The following is a 19,004-nucleotide window of genomic DNA, read 5'->3' as shown; positions in this document are numbered from 1 at the left end:
TGTGTGATAATCATGGCTACTCGTTTTTACTTCTCAAAGTTAGCAGTCAGTTAAATGTATATTATCAAAAAAGGCCCAATTTTTTACACTTCTCCTCAATCTCCAGGTAACATACAAAAAAGACAAATCAGGACATTATAAAGCTGCACATTTTGTACCAGATACAATAATAAAATACGCAATGCTACATTAAGTGGTTAAAAATACAAAGGGGAAAAAGTATATAGATTTTTTTAAAACATCTTTAAAGAATATACAATGTTATTTTTTTTCTTAACTAGCCAAGAATTTTAGTAGAAAGTGCATTCTATATAACAAAGAAAGGAGGAGGAGAATCCTTCGTCAAACTGAAGACGTAGCAGGACGTGACAGAGAGGCTCCATGAACAGACATAAAGTAGAATGTAGAATGTATTTCAGGTGTTACTCGGAGGGGCTAGAGTAAAGATGACAAAGCAGGATGAACAGTGCTTTAACTTTGAGTGAATGTCCATACTGGAGTAAAATGCTTTTTTTTTGTGTTGTTTTTAAATAAGAAATTGAATGTAAGCACATACTAAAAGAAATGTCCTGCATTTTGCGATGGTCCCTTCCATACCAACCTACCCCACCCAGGGATTCTCCTCCTTTCCTTGCCTAAAAACATCCACTCGAAGTAATCACCTCCACCCTTTCCCATGCAGCCACAACTGCACTCTTTTCCACAATGCATTGTCAGTCCCTCCCTTCCCTGCGCCTCACCCACGCAGCAGTAAAGTGCAGAGAATACACACTAATGAAAAGGCTAAAAAAAAACAAGACAAAAGAGTCATACTGCAAAATGCTGAAGCACTGCAGTGAAACCAAAGGGGAAAGGATGATAAGCAATCAATGCAGCGGTATTAAGACCCACAGAAATGGCAGGATAATTGCAGGTCTCAAAAAAAAAAAAAGAAGGGACATCCTAAACTACTGAGCTTCACTACCACTTCATGCTGAATTCTGTTAGAGTGGCAGAACGATGTTGAATTCACTTCTATTGTCCATCTCACGTATCCCCAAATACGAATACATTGGGGCACACTGTGTAAAAGCAGCTTTTGGTACGGGAGCACTGGGGACAACCAGACAGACAGACAGACAAAGAGACAGACCGAGAGACAGACAGGCTGGTCGAGAATAACACATGCATACCTAAGCACTCGCTCTCCGCAATCTTCCTCCTCAACACACCACCAGGCCGGGTGCAAACAAGCAACCTTAATACTCGCCAACCAGCTTCTATTTAACAAATAACATTCACACCATTGGCTTTTACATTGATAAATGTAACTTCTTGCACTGACTTGTTCAAATGTATGCTTATCTATACAAGAATTCCAAGTATTTAAGGTTGTACAACCACTGCCTTTTATCCTGACGTTTCCTATCATGTGCTAACGACAGTATATCTAGACTACAGAACCCTCCATTAGATTAAAACTGAGAAAATGAAACAAAAAAAAAAGTACACAAATGACTCCTCAGCCATCATTCTGCGTAGGCAACATTCAACAGGTTTCGACACCTTTGCCTGTGTGGCTCAAAGAATGTCAGGATGATGAAAAGTGAAAAACAAACCTTTACATTACAACTCCCTACACCAAACTGTGGAAAACAGGCTGAGAGGAATATGCATAATTGTCTGTTAAGACCGGTGATGAGAAAGGTCCCAGTTGCGTGTTGCGTATACTGTGTGTGTGTGTGTGTCCAACGACCTTTAACATGGTAACCCGTATCATTTCGTCAGCAGCGAAGGGAGTTGGGGTAGATCCTGATGGGGCCGCATGTCTGGCCCCTCACAGTGGCAGTATTTGACAGTCATCTGTTATCTAAACACATCTGTTGACCAGCAGTGTTGAAGACTGAGGTTGCACTGGTCACAGTAAGTAAATCAGTGACCATGTGGCCTCATGTCTTTTGCGTGTGCTTGAGTAGGTGTGAGGATGCGTGTGCCGAGGGCAAGTTCTGCATAAACTGAGTTTCATAAACAAAAATAGTTGAAACCTCAAATCTGTTGAAGAAAAGCCAGGATGGCAAGACATTACCTATATCACACGATTGTGTGTAATATTACACGATTGTGTGTAATATTACACTTCTGAAAATCAAATGGAAAGAGAAAAATTAAGAAATATATCATGTACTGGAATGGAAAGCACCATTTAGCCATGAATCTTAGACTATGTCAAGATTCAACCGAGCAGTTACAAAACATTTTTTTTCCATTTCCGTTACAAACAACCCCCCCCCCTTACTGCATCTCGCACTACTTCAGTGGCCCAAGTACAGAAAGCCTCAGCCTCCGACTTAGGGCGGAGAAGGACTCAGGTAGAACCAGTTACAACATTCATTTAACATTTATGTGATGCCCGAGCCTCTGCAGTACAATTCGGAGGACAGGTTGAGTATTGCTGTGGGGCAGACCTGCACAGAAAGCCATTGTGCAACCATAAGTCATCAACATTAAACTGAGAGCTCAATGACACTTATTCTTGAAGATTTAAGAAGCCCAGGTAATTCTTATGTTGACTTCATCAGCAGCTTATGTTGAAAGGGAGATACTTTACACTCAATGTACAAACAGAGAACTTGTACAGGAATCGTTCGATTTCCTTAGATAATGTTCCAGGAAAACAAAAAAACTGTGTAAAATCAGTTGACCAGGGTTTTTAAGTAGGGGTAATACTTTATATAATGCGTGAACTGAGGATGTATAAGTCTGGATCTTTCACGTGAGTATGTTTAGCTTAACTTATCTAACTCTTTTTGAGAGGAATACCCTTAAATTAAGAGCCTTGCATCAGAGGGGCTGAGGCAGGACTATGAAACAAGAGGAACAAGGCGTGGTCTGGTGTGGCCCGCAGTGCCGGAGCACAGTTCAGTGGTGCTGTGGGGCCCCAGGACCCTTGTCTGGATGAGCCATGTGGTGCAGGTAGCTGCTGTCTTCATGCCCACAGTGGTTTAGGGGCTCACTCTTGAATAGGGCAGGGGGTGGGGGAAGGTGGGAGACTGGGGGCACGGCCAGGTGGTGGTGGGGGTGAGGTGGGGCGTGTTGGGGTGTGTTTGAGAGATGTTGCTGGGTTGTTGGAGGGTGATGGTGAGAAGGGGTTGAGTGAAGCTGCACATGGGAGAATGTGTGTCCCACAGGGCCTCGCAGAGGCATGGGCCCTCCCGTCGGGCTGAGGCCCAGGGGAGCTGAGGGGGTAGCCGAGCTGGCATCTGATGGGCCAGGGCCAGAGGTGGAGGAAGAGGAGGAGAAGGTGTTGCTGAAGATGCGGACAGGCAAGGGCGGGCCGCTGGTCTGCAGAACCACAGGGCTGGTGACCCGGAAACACTTCTCTTTGTGTGCTTTTAGCATGTTGGAGAAGCGGAAGCGCTGGCCGCACACCTCGCAGGGATAGGGCTTCTCCCCTGTGTGGGTGCGGCGGTGACGCTTCATGTTTGGCCGACTGGTGAAGCTCTTTCCACAGATCTCACAAATGAAAGGCTTCTCTCCTACACAGATTCAGAAGATAAGAGACCAGTGAGTGAGGGAGACAGACACTGTATCAGTTAACAAAAAAAGACAGTGGCTATGCAGAGAAAATAATATGATGCAAGGGAGTCAGATCCTTTGTTGCCAAATCTGATGCTTTCAAAATGTTAAATACTCAACTGATTAAAGCCCTCAGAATGACAAAGTAAGCTTTTTTCACATTTCTGAGTAACAGTTCTCTTTTAAAAATGCAAATCAGTCGCCATCTTGAACAGAGGGTCTTTGCTGTCAACCCACCCACTCCACAGGAAGCTATTACCATTCACACTTTGAGAAGAGGAGATGTGAAAGTGAACAACAGGAGCCTGGGTGGAATGCCACTCTCATTAACCTCCCTCGATGGAGCCACTGAATGTGCCTGCTACCACCCACACAGCCATCTATTAACAGGCTGCTGAGGAGCTCTCTGAGTGCCTTATTCTGCCATGTTATGTGTGAAGCACCTCAAAACCAACTGAATATCAAAAGGTGACAGCTAATGTGCTGAAGTCTTAAGTAAATGTTAACTTACACTCACTTCCAGGAGTTCGTGGAAAACTTTGTGCAGTGAACCAAACTTTGGGTGTCTAACATGTGTTCAGCCTATTACAGGGCATGACTGGGTGTGTCTCCTCCTGCTGGAGACTAAATTGGTTTCTAGCGGCAGGGAGAGGAGAGGGTAGTGTAATTACACAGCACAAATAGAACAGCGAGGGCCAATTGAAAGCGGTGTGTCCACCCACGATAGGCACGGCTTGAGAAACCAGTGAAGGACGCACAGGCTTCGCTGTTCAGTTCGGTCTTAGAAATAGCAATGCAGCAGGGGCAGAAAATCAGAGGGATCTAAAACACCATGTGTCTGGGTAGTCATTATAAGCCGCATTATACTGTATACAAGGCCGTTCTTTGATGTGAAATATCCCTCTCATTACATAAACTGGTCAGTGTCCCTTTGCTCTCACCACTATAATGTTCCTCTTGGCTACATCCCATGTTTCTCCATTTTTAGGGAGTGCATGGAGACAAGCTGCCCGACGATCTCCTGAACATGGTTGTTTGTTTTCTTCGCTCAACATAACAGAACTGCAGTATATCAACAAAAAAATATTTTGTATTCATGTCCTTATCTCTATTGGGAAACTATGATAAAGCAACAGAGACTGATTTAAATTACAAAATGACTGCTTTTCATGAAGCACAGTCATTTTTTTATTCATTGTAATTTCCTGTTGCAGTATTGCATGATATTTAAATAGAAAGGAGATTAGCAAAGATTGAAGGGACGACTAAAACGCCAGAGAGGCTGGACGCACATCTACCAAATAGCATTTTTCAGATTTTAGCTAGTTCACAAGCAAACTTTTTTAAAACCTTCTAGTTAATGTTCCATGTTCCCTCATTTTCTGTAAAGCTACCGCCTTTTATAATTGCTGGAAAAGACGGCTGCATATTTTCAATGTCAAAAATATAAAAATAAATTACTTTTCCCAAACTATAACTATTGAAACTAGCAACCACCCGTCTGAAGTATTCCTGTATACCAGCTGGAACAGCCTTACTGGAGAATCCACCCTGACAGTTGTTTCCAAAGGCCCAGGAACTATCTCTGGAACAGGGACATTTTATAATCTTATAGCCTAAACATAGGATTTGCGTGACATTACTTTGGTTAGGTTCCTATGTTCTGGCAAAGGTTACCAGTTTGTAGAGAAGCCTCTGTATTCATAACAGACTTTTAAAGTGTAAACTAGGATTCTGAAAACATTTTTGGATCAAAAACAGACATGACAAAAGGCCAAAGTAACCTTACAACACATGTCTTTTCTCACCTGTGTGGGTTTTCATGTGCTCATCAAAATACTGTTTCATGTTAAAGTCCTTGCCACACCACTGGCACATGAACTGCTTGTGTCCGATGTGAATGCTCATGTGGGAGCGCAGCTGGTACTTGTACTGGAACCGCTCGTCACAGTTCTACAACAGAGACAACAGAGGCATTCAGATAAAAGGCACAAACCAGTTCAGTGCACGAGGATGAACACAAAAACACACAAACATACCTGCAGTCACACAACATTGAAAACTGGATTGGGCTGCTAATTTTTAAAATACTCATCTAACGTTAGACGATCCATTTTATTTTAGATTATTACATTACATGTCATTTAGCTGATGCTTTTGTCCAAAGCGACTTACATTTTCAGAACACTCAGCATTCTTGCCAAGGACACTTAGGCATGCAGATAGGAAAGAGTGGGATTTGAACCGGCAACCTTCTTGTTGCAGAACACCCGCTCTATCCCCTAGGCCACGCTCTTCCGAGATTATAGAACAAGATTGTGACTATCCGTTGTTCTTATATAATCTATTTTGAATTGTGTGTACACTGCTGTCATGTGATCACTGTGCATGGCATACTTTATATGCAAAAGTGAAACCAGGCAGAAGGGGCAAGTTAGGTTAGGGCACTAAAGAGCGAAACAACATAGTCGTAACCATTATGTATATGAAGGAGTCCACTAGGAGTCATTTTCACATAAGATATCGGGGTAATATCCAGAGATTTGGCAACAGGGTTTAACCGTAACTTGCCTTTCACACATGAAAATGCAGCGGAAGATTCTCTCCATTATTCAATCAAGTGGTGGAGCAATAGGGTGCAGCAGACATAGGCAGGAGGTGACGTATGTACTCCGCTGCATTGATCACGTGATCACACTTACAGCACCTCGACCCAGTCGTCTACCAATACTTCCTATCAACACAAATTAGATGTCTTCTACGTGTGTCACCGCTTTTAGGATTTTTGTCATAAACCGCCCCCCCCACCCAATTGCTTGTGGTGAATCCAGCAGGGGATCCCCTGCTATGAACTAACACATCGACTTCTCCTGGATTTCTACGGACTTAAAACTAGGAGGTCAAGAGGATAAAGTCCGTAGAATCTATAGTGTCTCACTCAGACATTTGCTTTGACACATGCACCTCCTCTGGAGTCGTCACGGAGGCTCTGTTGAGTCTAGTGAATGTCTGAAAGCAGCTTTGTATACATAACAAAAGGAGGTTACTGCACCAAGCCAACAATACCCAGAATATTTGTGTGAATGTGACCAGGCTGTATATTTGACTTATGAGGCTTTGTTGGTCATGTCTATTCCTGAAGTGAGACTTTTACAACCCGAATGACACAACCTGACTAAATAAATGTTGTGGAAAAAGAATCTAGCAGGTTCCATATGGCAGTACAGAGTAGGACCACTAAGGAGAATTGCCTATACATGAAACGCACATTTAATAAGCATGTAATTACATGTTCCGGAGTAGAATGGCAGCTCCACCCAAACACACATGCTCCTTGTGTGCTGTCCATTTAAGTGGTTGGACATTAAAAGGCCTTGGGTGGGAGTAAAGCCGCCCATCTGTCAGCCCTTGAACTTATGATTCTCGACTGGGTTATGATTATCAACTGCTGCCAACTCTGAACTCAAGCTGAAATAGCTTCCAGTCCCTAACCATAATGTGACAAAATGTATCTTCATATGTTTACATGGACAGTAATATTCAAGCATGAACCTGATTAAGACAATAGTGTGAATAAGGTCATTATATGACATGAACTGCAGGACAATGGGGTCCAGACTTTCTCTGGATCAGAAACACTCACAGCAGGAAATTCTCCAGATTATATAGATGATGGGTGACGTCTGGTTAGAGCATGCAGGAGGCAGGACACAACGTATTCTGGAGTGAAGATCATATGTTTGTGTTTATAGCACATGACCCTGCGTCTGTCCTTACAACCTAAAGCTCTCGAATCCCAAGATAATTGTACTCTTTTATTTTGTGTCTCTTTTGTGTCAATTACGTGTTAGAAATATTATCAGCGCTCCCACCATGCTTGCTGTGAACACTGCAGACAATATCCTGCTATAAAAAAACTTGGAGATTGTCGGTAGTTCATTGAATGTTTGAAAGCATGTTAAGGTACTCTCATGTAAAGACCATTTTCTGATGAGTGTTCCCAACCTTTCCAGCATTATGTTGACATGTAAACGTCTTAATCTCAATAAACGACAAACGGCAGTTACCAACTGCCTGAAGAAACATGCCCTGGGTTCGAGTGTTAACAAGATGGAAAAATAACAAGTTGAAGCTTTGCCACTCAAGGGAATAGCAAAGGTATCATGCCCTGCAAAAAGTAAACACGAATATGAATGGAATAATATATAAGCTAGACATGTAAACATTATAATCAAAATAATGCGTCATTCAGAATAAGGGCAATAGTTGGAGTATTGCGGTCTGTGTAAACATTGTCATTGAATGAGGTCTGTCAAAGCTTTAAAACACAGACATATTTTGTTCTAACATTCCTCTTGTGTTCCAGGTAATGGTGAACTCTGTTTATATGTGGTTTGCTAATATTTGACATGGTTTGAGTTTTAAAGAGAAGCTGAATTCAAATGGTCCAACAGTCCAGTGAAGGTTCAAAAATAAAAGAGGACGCTCTCCCTCACACAGGAAGACTTCAACTGAAAATAACGATTGTGTTGTTCATAAACCACAATCTGTTAATCCAATGAGTGAAAACTTCTCTGATGCTTCTACTAAGGCAAACAAGGGGACATTCGTCAAAACTGTGACCTTATTCCACTCAATACAATGAGACTAGAGAGCTCAATCCAGCTCAAAATAAATGTGTTAGAAAAGGATGAGAGGAAAGACAATGAAATGCAAGTGTGTGTATTTATGACAAATAATCGCTTTTTAAAAACATCACTCCACTAAATCAACATTATATTCTGTTCACATCTTTGTTCATGCTTGGTATGAGCAGTGAGGTAAAAAATACCTCTACAATTATGAGAAACACAACAGTGTGGCATTTATACCATTTTGGAAAACCAGTGTATGGTTGGGAATTGCTAAGTCATATGGCATATGTGTTATGTGAATGATGGTTAAAATATGACTTATAAAGACAGGGATTTTCTGTACTGTACTCATACTGAGCAGCCACGTGTGAAACACTGTGAGCACACAGAGGGACAATTTGCATAAAGCACAAAAAACCTCCCACATGCTGTTTTAGCCGCTTTTCTCAAGCAACATCGACATGAATACATTTTAGTTTAGTTTCGAGCACCAAAAAAAAAACATTATAAATGCTGCCTGCCTTATTTTAGATGAAAACTCTGGGGCTGTGTTTAACTAGAATGGGCAGACAAGGAGATGTCTGGAAACGACGACACAGAACCCGCACACATGTGTAATTACAATTTGTTTTTTGTGATCCCATCACAAGTGGACAGCTATAAGTACATGTGTGAAAGCACTCAGATCGGATAGCGATCCAATAACGCCAGTCCACTTTTGGAGGTGGTCTGGGCCACACGTGTCCACATTCTTTAGCAGTGTGAACGCAAACCAAACCTGGGCCACATGAGGGGACCTCCTACTTAGCCGACGTTGTCTGACCCGCTGCAGTGTCACTATAAATCAAACATATTCTTTCTCATCTCGTTCATGTGTTTAATTATGACACACTGACCACCACAAAATGATCGATACTTTCCTTTAATTGGTCAAATATTTCTTCACAGCGCAGCTGTAGGAGATTCATTTAGTCTTTCGGGACTGGTCTGTCTACCTCACTTTCCCTCACTCATGCCGACACAGACAAACAGTGACATGGGACATACATATTAAGGATGGGTAAATGCAACACAAGTTGGACTTGAACAGAGATGACGTACAAGTATGTTTGTATAGAGGGGGGAGCTGAGATCCGATCAAGAGACATGTGCGACCACATATTAATGTCAGGTGTGAACGCACACACTCAGAGCTCTCCACTTGTGATCGGATCACAAAAAACTCATTAATATCGGTAATGACGGGGTCACACTCATCTTAGTTGTAAGTATTATCTGCAAGTAAGCAACCGAACGTAGAGTGGACAATTGGCTTCTGTAAACAACAGCTGGAGCAGTGTACATGACAGGAGTTTTCAGGTGTTCGTATGATAAAAATCCTCACATATTTCAAATAAAACATGCAGGTATTGATGCAGCTTCAGAAATCAGTTGTTGATCTACTTGTGGCCCTAACTTTAGTATTAACAGGCACAGTCTAACTCCACTAGATTCCAGCCCAGTCCAGATTCCTGTGAATACAGGATATCACATCCAAACAGACACAATCTTACCTCACAACGGAAGGGTTTCTCTCCAGAATGCTGGAGTGAGTGAACTTTTAAGGACATGCTGCGTTTAAACGATTTCCCACATGTCTCACAGGTGAAGGGCATGTCCTTAGTGTGAGCTGAAGAAAGAGAAGACAGAGGAAAACAACATAGAGATAACTGAATCAGTTTTGGTCTGAACCAGAACACAGATAAAGAAATTGTTTTTGACAATCTTATCAAAAAAAATCTATAATATAAAACATGTTGTTGTAGTTCATGTCATGCTGAACTATGGGATGTGTTTGGTCCATTAAGGTTTGAATTGTGAAAAAAAAAGAAGAAAAAGGCTCCTACTTACCAACCATGTGCTTACGGACATGAGCCATAGTGTAGAACTTCTTCTCACAGATTTCACATGAGAATTTCTTCTCTGCATAACCGTGGACAATCTTAATGTGCTCATGCAGTGACCACAGCTTCTTAAAAGACTTGTTGCAGGAGACACACTAAAAGTAAAACACATAAAAATACAAAAAAAGCTTATTGTTGCTGTTTGGTATCATGAGCAACACAACCTGAGGGTCATTAGCTGGTTCCCATTTGCTTTAATTGTTTCCTTATAGTCCAGCTCCCTCTGCTGGGTTAAAGTCAGTATGGATTTAATTAGCTGAAACTCCTCTGGATATCTGCTGATCACAGTCAATAAACCAAAATAAACAAGGAGAAATATGTGGACTTTGTCAATGCCAGTTCCTTGATATAATTCCTGTATTCCTGTATCAGGATTAATGCTTTGTTTACCAAATTTAATTTAAGACTTTAAAGATTTGAATACCTCATATAAATGCTCTGTAATACTTTTTGTCCCTTAGTCAAAGGGAAAGCCAGCAGGAATTAATGTCATTACAAGGTATATGGTATTAAACATATATCTTGTAATGACATTAACGTGTATTAATGTTATTTGAGATTGCTCAAAGGATACAGGTTTAAATGTCAAAGTTAACAATAAAGGTTTATAAAACTGATGCAGATATATTTCCTTCGTTTCAAATTTAAACTCAGGTTAGACACTTTTGGAAGCAAATACAGATGTAAACGGAGTAGATAAATCCAGTTGTGCAGGCAGTTATCTCAGTCTGCAGCGCCTACAGCGGAGCGGCAGATGTGCAAAAATCACGCTGTGATTACACCACAAATATTTGAAAGCAATAAAGCAGTTCATATGATGAACAAAACATTAAATTGTGTGTCTTTAGATCAAATAGAATTGTTGCAGAATCTCCCACATGCCTTCTTACAAACACTGGCCAACCTATCATGTGATTTTTTTTCGCAAGTCTCTCTTTTTTTTCCTACTCCCATTAAGTACCACATAAATAGTTTTGTGCACGTAGTCTTCCATCTAAGCCATAAACATGATATTTGTGATTATCTTTATCATAGTTTTGAATATCATGCAAACCAATTGACAGAACTTCAAGATTCACTCACTAAACGGAGATCCAATGCAAACGATCTCCGTTCAACTTATTATGTGAATTCTAAAAGACACTTGATGCCACCAGCTATTAATTCTTCTTTGTGTGATCAGAGTGGAACAGATATTAAATGCGTTATACAGTATTGGCACCTAATTGAAAAGAATTTGAATTATTATCCTGTTCATAAGCATTTAAATTTGTTATTACATCCACTATGATTCGTTCCGATTGATAATCCTGATATATGAGGAGTTGACAACTTTTTATGGTCTGAATTATAGATCTAAAAGTCAGCATGTCAATAAAGTGCATTTGATTTGTCAAAAAAGTCCCTTGAGCCTAAATTTACATGGTGAGGTAGCCTGATCCTTTCAAAGAACACTTTCAAATAATGAAAGAAATTAATAATCAGTTTTCATTTGTTTGTTCCTACGAGACAGAATCAGGTACTGCATCAATAAAAGCCATTTACACCTCCATGAAGCTCAACTAATTATTAGAAAACATTAATCATAAGAAATTACCTTTCATCTGGCTTAAACAACTGGGTTAAGACGTATGTTCTTCATAAAGTAACTAAATATGCAAATCATTCTAAGCATAACAGGAGGGTAAAGTAAGCTATTCAAAACTCATTCCCCTTGGGTTTCAATATATCAAATCACCCTTTTCAGTTTTAGAGAAGTGAAAACATATTGTTCTCGCTTTGTTTAAATTCCACATGTTGGCAGTCTCAAAGGTGTGCCAAGACTGTACTTACTACCCCAAATATTTTAAAAACTATGTTTTCAGATTTCCTGCTAACACTTACTTATTTATCTTACCTCACATTTTTTACATTAAGAATGTGACTGAGTGAGCAAAAACTAATGCTACTGCATAAAACCACACAACAAATCTACCATAAATATAATGAAGGCCAAGGCAGGTGCTTAATGTATCAAATTCTATCTATCTAAATAACAAATATCTGTGTGGTAAATCATGGAAATACACTGCTCTCCCATTAAGAATAACATTTGTAGGGGTAATTGCAGAGATATGGTAGGGGCAAGGAGATGTTTGCTTTACCTGTATGTTCTTCTCGCAGTCAGTCTGCTGATGTAAGGCCAGCTCACTCTCCAGCACAAACTTTTTGCCACACTTGTCACAAATCTGCATTCGCCTGTGCGTGACGTTCATGTGCTTCTCCAAGTACCAGCGCGTATTGAACACACGTGGGCACTTTTCACACGCCAGCATCTCCTTCTCCTCCCCCTCTGCTTTCCCTCCGGATGCTGTGGTTGTGGAACCTGCAGACGATGGGGCTGACCTGGCTGACCTGCGCATGCCCTTCGAAGGCTCCATGCGCTTCCGACGCCCCCTGGTGGTCATTCCACCAGTGGCGGTGCTCAAAGCTGTTCTGAGGCTTTTCCTCTGTGGCTTGCTGGGAGCTGCTGAGCTACTGGCATCCCGACGGGCCCTCTTCGACCTTGTTCTCCGGCTTTCTATCTCATCCTCCTCCTCGTCCTCCTCTTCTTCTTCATCAGGGCTTTCCTCGTCTTCCTCCTCCTCGTCTTCCTCTTCCTCATCGTCATCATCATCATCGTCACTGCCAGCTCTCTCAGAGTTATCTGGTGTGGTTCCAGCTTTGTTGTCACCCTTGGAAACATGAAGTGTCTGGTTGTTCAAGTTAACCTCAACAATGATCTGCTCACGTTTAAAGGCCTCCTCTTCCCCGTCCTCATCCTCCCCCTCTTCTGCCTCATCGTCGTCGTCATCTTCAGTGTCGTCAGACGTGCCGTTGTTGCCAGCCTGCATCTCTGCTTCCTGCACTGCTCCTCCCTCCCTGAAATACTGCTGGTGCTGCTGAGGGGTCACATGTTGTGTGGGCAAGTGACCAATGTTCTGATCTCCCATGGATGACTTGGCCGCCATTTTATTGTCCACTAACACAGAATAAGGCTTGCCACCAACCTCTCTCTTGTACAGCTTGCCCGTCAGGTCCAGATCTGGGTTAGGGGAGTGAAAATAGGACTGGGACACTTGCGCCCTGCGTCCTTCCTCCTGTGACATCCCGCCAAGGCTAGGGATGGGAACCTCTTCCTTGAGGCTCTGGCAGGATTTCATGAAGAGTGATAGAAATTGGGGTAAATTACCTCTATGTTGCCTTGTTAGACTAGCGTATTCTATAAGGAGAGGCAGGGGACGCCGCTTCAATCCCCCACCTTCCTTCTGCTAAGGAGACAGGAAGGAGGGGATGAGGTGAGAGACAGTCAACCCGATTCAAAGAGAGCATCCATGCCTTCCAAGGTAGGGAACGCTGTTGGAAAGACATACAATCTGTTCCAAGCTTTGTTTTGTATGCTTAAAAAAAATCTTACAGCAAAATCAAAGCCTCAGTGTCTCTGATGCCAAACATTTGAAGTTAAATTCCTCGGCACTTATACGGGATGTAGACCGGGTCCAGATTCAGTGTCTGTGAGGACTGCAGCTCTGCTTGGTACCAGTGTCTTCAAATTGCAGAGCAGGTAAAGACAAGCTGAAAGCCAGACATGGAACGGCTATAAGGACCTTTGTGTCTTGCTTGAAGAGCCATTTACAGTCCATTACCTGTGAGATGAGACAGAGAAGAAAAAAGGAGAAATACATATGAAATAGGGGAAGGTACTGTTCCACTGTGGAGCGTCACTAGAGTGTGAGGTGAAGCTAAAGCGATACTGTCAAGTTTTCAGCGCTGAGCGCCACATTTGCCCACAAAAGTTTCAGTATTGTGTGTAGGAGTTGAACCACACTCTTCACAAATTACTGTGAGATTCAGTGTCAAAAAAAGAAAAAAAGAAAGAGCAACCTAAATATTTCCCGACCACAAGTGAAACACTTCAATATATAACAGAGATGGTTTGCCCTGTAAAGTGATCCACCATAATACATTTTGTTAATTTAAGATCAGATTTACTATATGGCCTAAAATTATACTGCAATGACATTTTTGGTGTCAGTATATTTCGGCTCTTTAGTGAAGGTAGTGGTTTTAAAGTCTTCTTTATGAGCAAATCTGAGGCAGATCAATTATGTGTTATACGTCCTTACTGAGCTTACACAATGTATAAGCAAAATTATATTTATATTAAACCTTTGTAATATTGTTAATGATGAGATTTATATTGCGACAATTAATGAGGTTGTTTTATTGCCCAGCCCTTATTTACAACATTGGAAATGCAACTTGGTCCCATGATAGTTAGAAAAGATTTATATTATATCACCTGAAAAGCTTGTTAATCGTTCCATTTAATTAGAAATGGAAAATATGAAAGCACAGATTGAATTGCTTTAGATCATAATAAATAGTTGCTCCAATCAAAAACACCTTTTACTGTTGTCATGTTTCATGTCTTTTCTGTTTAAAATCTGGAAAAACTATTTGAAGAACTTCCCCGAAAAAACAACCAACACCAATTTGATGGCAAAACAAAAGATAAAACACGAAATCATCTTAGTTTTTAAACAATAAATGTTTAAGTACCACCCCTCCCATTGACTGTTAACTGTTAGAGAGCGTAGTGATAACCACAGCTCCAGAGCCTGTATTGCAAACACAACCACAGGAAACTGTATATCAAACTTTCAATGATGCCTAAGCACTGCAAAATTTGGAGCCTAGATTCATGTCATAATTTGTATGCAAGTTAAAGATAACTGCAATGCAAACCTTAGCCCTTAACGCAAATAAATATATTTCCCTGTGGTATCTTTACTTTTATACTTGTTGGTCTGTTCTGGAGCTTTGCATACATCTGCTGGGTTGTCCCTGGCTGACAGTTGAGTGACCTCAAACAACCTTACAACTTGATAACCATAATGAGTGTGCAACAGGACGGTTGGTTCAATAGAAAGCCTCCCAAAGCCAGAAAAAAAAAATCAACAATGACACGATGAGTGTACAGCACTTGACACCTAAAATATATTGCTTTAATTTGCATTGTTATAATTGTATAGTCCTAGCAATGTCTTAATTATTTAGAGTTCAGTTCAAACTCTTATTCCCACTGAACATAAACTGCACCTGCTAACAATAATATAAAAATAAAACCTGAAGAATTTCAAACCAGAGACAGATTTTTGAAAGCTAAAAAGGAGACTGTCACATAGACATTTTGTGTATCATAACATTCAATCAGGGCTTAAGTTTTAACTGATTTTCTTGTTCATCCTGTCATTCATTACAATAAATTGTACCTAGCAGATAGAAAAGATTGCAAAGTTAGCTTTTTTATTATAGCCTAAACATACATAAATCTGTTCTACCAGTTTGAAACTCAAAGTGAAAGCTAGTTATGCAGAATGTTAATGTCAACGCTACAAGACACACCTGTCTTCCTGTGCACGCCGACTCTGATCCTTTCTGAGAATTGGACAGCAGCTCGAGAGAGCATTAAGACCACAGGGGGAGGGCCCGCTCTGCACTACCACAGCATCTCAACTCACATGGCTGTCTAAGACACAAAGCCTGATAGATTATCCTGCCTCTGGATGACAGAGGAATATAAATTCCATGATAAACCACTGCACAAACTTGACTTAAAATGCAACTAGGTCTTGTTTAATACGACAGCTAACGTTGAGAATGTAAATAATTTTACAATTAAAAAATTAAACTAATTCAAAAGTGCTATATTTACAGCTGAAAATTGCAAACATGCAAATAAACAAAGAGCGTGTTATTTTACCAATATTGAAAAAAAAAATCCTTTGCCTCGCTTTCTGTTATCAATGAGTCATTTCAGAGATTCACTCATAATGCAACCCTTTGATGTGGGGAATCAAGTAGAGTGCTCAATATCACTGGTAATTAGCTGACTCAATCTGCTTTTCACATTGGTTGGCCAAACTTTGCCCTGAATATCTCTTTGACAGCAACATTCAGTGATCCAAAGCATTAATGTTCAGCAAAACTTGCCAAAAAATATAAAAGTTTTATAGATAACAACCAATTCAAAGCCTTTCTTGACAATGCTTCTGGGACATTACGAGAAGCCAAACCTCATTTCATATCGCGTAAGCCACAAAGCCTCATATACCGAGAAGTTTCGACTGAGGCTTAAGAGTTGAATGACACAGGATGGGAAGCCTCACAGCACTACATGGCACGAGTGTTCACAAGTGCTTGGGCTGAGCTCTGACAGTCAAGCAAATGAGACAAGTCCGAAGCAGCCAAAATTGTGTCACGTTTACTTCTTATTATGCATCAGTGCTCCTTGAATCCAAGCTCCCTCTAAAGTCTAGACATTAATGAGCTTTCCCTTTTGCAGCGGGCCGTGTAAGGGTTCACATTCCTGACCCGGTCCTAACTCATAAGACCTAACCAGCTCACTGTGTGGTGCACTGCAGGGGTGCCCAGAGCCTCTGTGGGTATTTGGCCTTCAAACTCATAATCTGGTCATAGAGCAGTAACTAATGTTTTTGGTCTGAGGTATCATAGAAGAGAGGCCGGATTATCATCTCCCACTCCATGTCTCTTTAGTCTCCTCACAACACACACACACACACACACACACACACACACACACACACACACAAACACACAACACACAACACACACAAAACACACACACACACACACACTGTCATACATGACAGGAGACAGAGTCCACTGATGTTTACAACTGTGAATCCTCTATTCTGAAAGGGGGGGAAAGATAACATGAGAATATTAAACACGGATCTTTTGTACAAAGTCTGATTCAGATTGTGGAACAATACTGAACTACAAATGTGAGGACTGGGTAAAAAACAAACAGCTTCAAGCGAGGTTACACAGCGCGAAGGCGAACACTTAACATACATTTGGAAACTATAACGAGATGTGGTGCAGCAGCTATCGTCTGTGTTTATAGTGCTCGCAAGACAGAAGCCACTATTTTCAGCTACAAGACGACAGCACACGAGTTGCGGTGGGTATTATACAAAGAATGCGTTAAAACAAAAACACCGAACTGCAGAAACACTGTGCAGGCCCGGTCAACTTAGGCTATCTAGCGAGCTAGCAATATTCCATAGGTACTAACCTGCACACACATGACAAGCTAACTTGGCTACATTAGCTCAAGGTGCAGCCATTAGATATTTGAGCATAGGTTACTCGACCTGGAAAACAAACCCACTACACTGCACATGCAACTAGGGCTGAACACTAGCATTCGCTGACATGCACGAGCTAACAGATTCAAGACTTTCGGGTTAAACCCCAAACCGCCCTGATTGAGGCTAGTTAGCTTACAGCTAGCATAAGCTCGGGTTTTTAGCATCAACGTTACACTGGATTTCGACACGGCACCTTGACGGGGCTGACAGTAGCTGGAGCGACATGAAGGGCGACGAGGAGCCGATGTCACGCTCGGTTAACACCGCGTCTTTCCTGTGGTGGAAGACGACACAAATCCCCGGAGCTGTGCAACGCTCCTGACAACTCAACTCGACACTGTCACAAAGTCAATGCTGGGAGCTCCGCTGGTTTCTCGACTCGGCTCCGGCCACCGGCTATCGGCGACCCCCGTGTGCGCTTTCCCCGGCGGCTGCCACGCATGCCACCCGCGCTACAGGGGCTTGAAATTAAGTTGTGTAGCAGCATATTTGTTGTCGGTTCGCTGCCTTACCTCCGCCGGGAGCGACCTCCCTCCTGCGCTCGAGCAATCACAGTTGCACAGATTCGGGTCTGCACGCGCACTTCTCTCGCTCCCTCCACCTTCGCGGACGTGCATTTATGAAGCGCCGCTGGTTTGTTTGGTCCAAAATGCGGCAGGCTGCTGTCATTTGTTGTTGTTTGTTTGTGGGCTCAGCGGAGGGAACCTGCGCCGGTGCGTCCTCAGCCCCGCTACGTGGCCCCGGCACAGCTCTCGCGCGTACCACCGCCGCCGCCGTCCCGCGCTCATCCCAGGCCGCGCGACAGAGTGTCTGGTTCTCCCGTTCAGTGCAGACAGGACACGGCGGCGCGCGCTCCCGCTGGGTTTAAATCACGGATTGATTAAATAATAACGTGGAGACTCTGAGGGCCATTTATCATCTCATTAGAAGGTCCTGGTGGTGTACTTACTTTAGTCTATTTTACTACGAACTCTCACAATTGAATAATCTCCTTTGACTTCATAATTTTGTTCATAATTCTGGACATTTGGCTCATAGTGGGACTCTGAGGACAATTTATCCTCTGATTAGAAAGTCCTGATAATCTTAGTAATTTAGTCTATTTTTACTATTAACTCTCACTATTTAATATTATAATTTTTGTGTTTTTTATATGTATTATTTTTCACAATTCTCGACATTGGGCTCATAGTTGACCGAAATTCACAAAACAAATAAACTCTAAAAATCTAGTCGAAATAATTTTATTGATGGCAAGTTTATTAATTATCAGTGTAGTTTCCACAATGATGGCTCCTCTCTCTTGTAATGTCAATAAATCAGACGTATTTATCAGTATTATTACATCATTATTGTTTGTTTGATAATAGTTTTTCTAGTGTATAAAATGTCAAAAATATAGAAGAAATGATCTGCCATTATTCCCTGAAGTCCAAGTGAACAAATTACTTTTGTTGTTTGACCGACAGTCAAAAACTCAAAGATTTATATTCAGAATTTATAATCTTGTGCATGTGAACCTTCGCTTAAAAATTATTTCAACTATTATTCAGTTATCAAGATTGTTGACAGTCAGGTAATCATTTAATGAATAAGTTTAACTAATAATTTCAGGTTCTAAGCACTGACCATGTAACTTACAGTCAGGAACCAGGACCCTCCAGAGGAATGTC

At 41.5% G+C, this 19,004-nt stretch overlaps 1 protein-coding gene across 2 annotated transcripts; it reads right to left on the bottom strand.

The window, feature by feature from the left end:
- On the bottom strand, positions 1 to 18,097 carry znf652 (zinc finger protein 652). Of its 2 annotated transcripts, none has more exons than XM_062407495.1 (6): positions 17,844 to 18,097; positions 12,277 to 13,797; positions 10,080 to 10,227; positions 9,743 to 9,858; positions 5,364 to 5,508; positions 1 to 3,515 (listed from the first exon to the last, which is right to left on the bottom strand). In XM_062407495.1, the coding sequence occupies exons 2-6, from the start codon at positions 13,312 to 13,314 to the stop codon at positions 2,899 to 2,901; spliced, it is 2,064 nt and encodes a 687-aa protein (XP_062263479.1). In that variant the 5' UTR covers positions 13,315 to 13,797; positions 17,844 to 18,097; the 3' UTR covers positions 1 to 2,898. The 2 variants fall into 2 exon arrangements, with proteins under 2 accessions (XP_062263479.1, XP_062263480.1); XM_062407496.1 differs by lacking the exon at positions 17,844 to 18,097 and adding an exon at positions 17,525 to 17,829.
- Between the last annotated feature and the right edge of the window lie 907 nt (positions 18,098 to 19,004).

Source organism: Platichthys flesus, chromosome 16, assembly GCF_949316205.1.
Source record: "Platichthys flesus chromosome 16, fPlaFle2.1, whole genome shotgun sequence".
NCBI classification, from domain to species: Eukaryota; Metazoa; Chordata; class Actinopteri; order Pleuronectiformes; family Pleuronectidae; genus Platichthys; species Platichthys flesus.
This window is presented reverse-complemented; position numbering and strand designations above follow the sequence as displayed.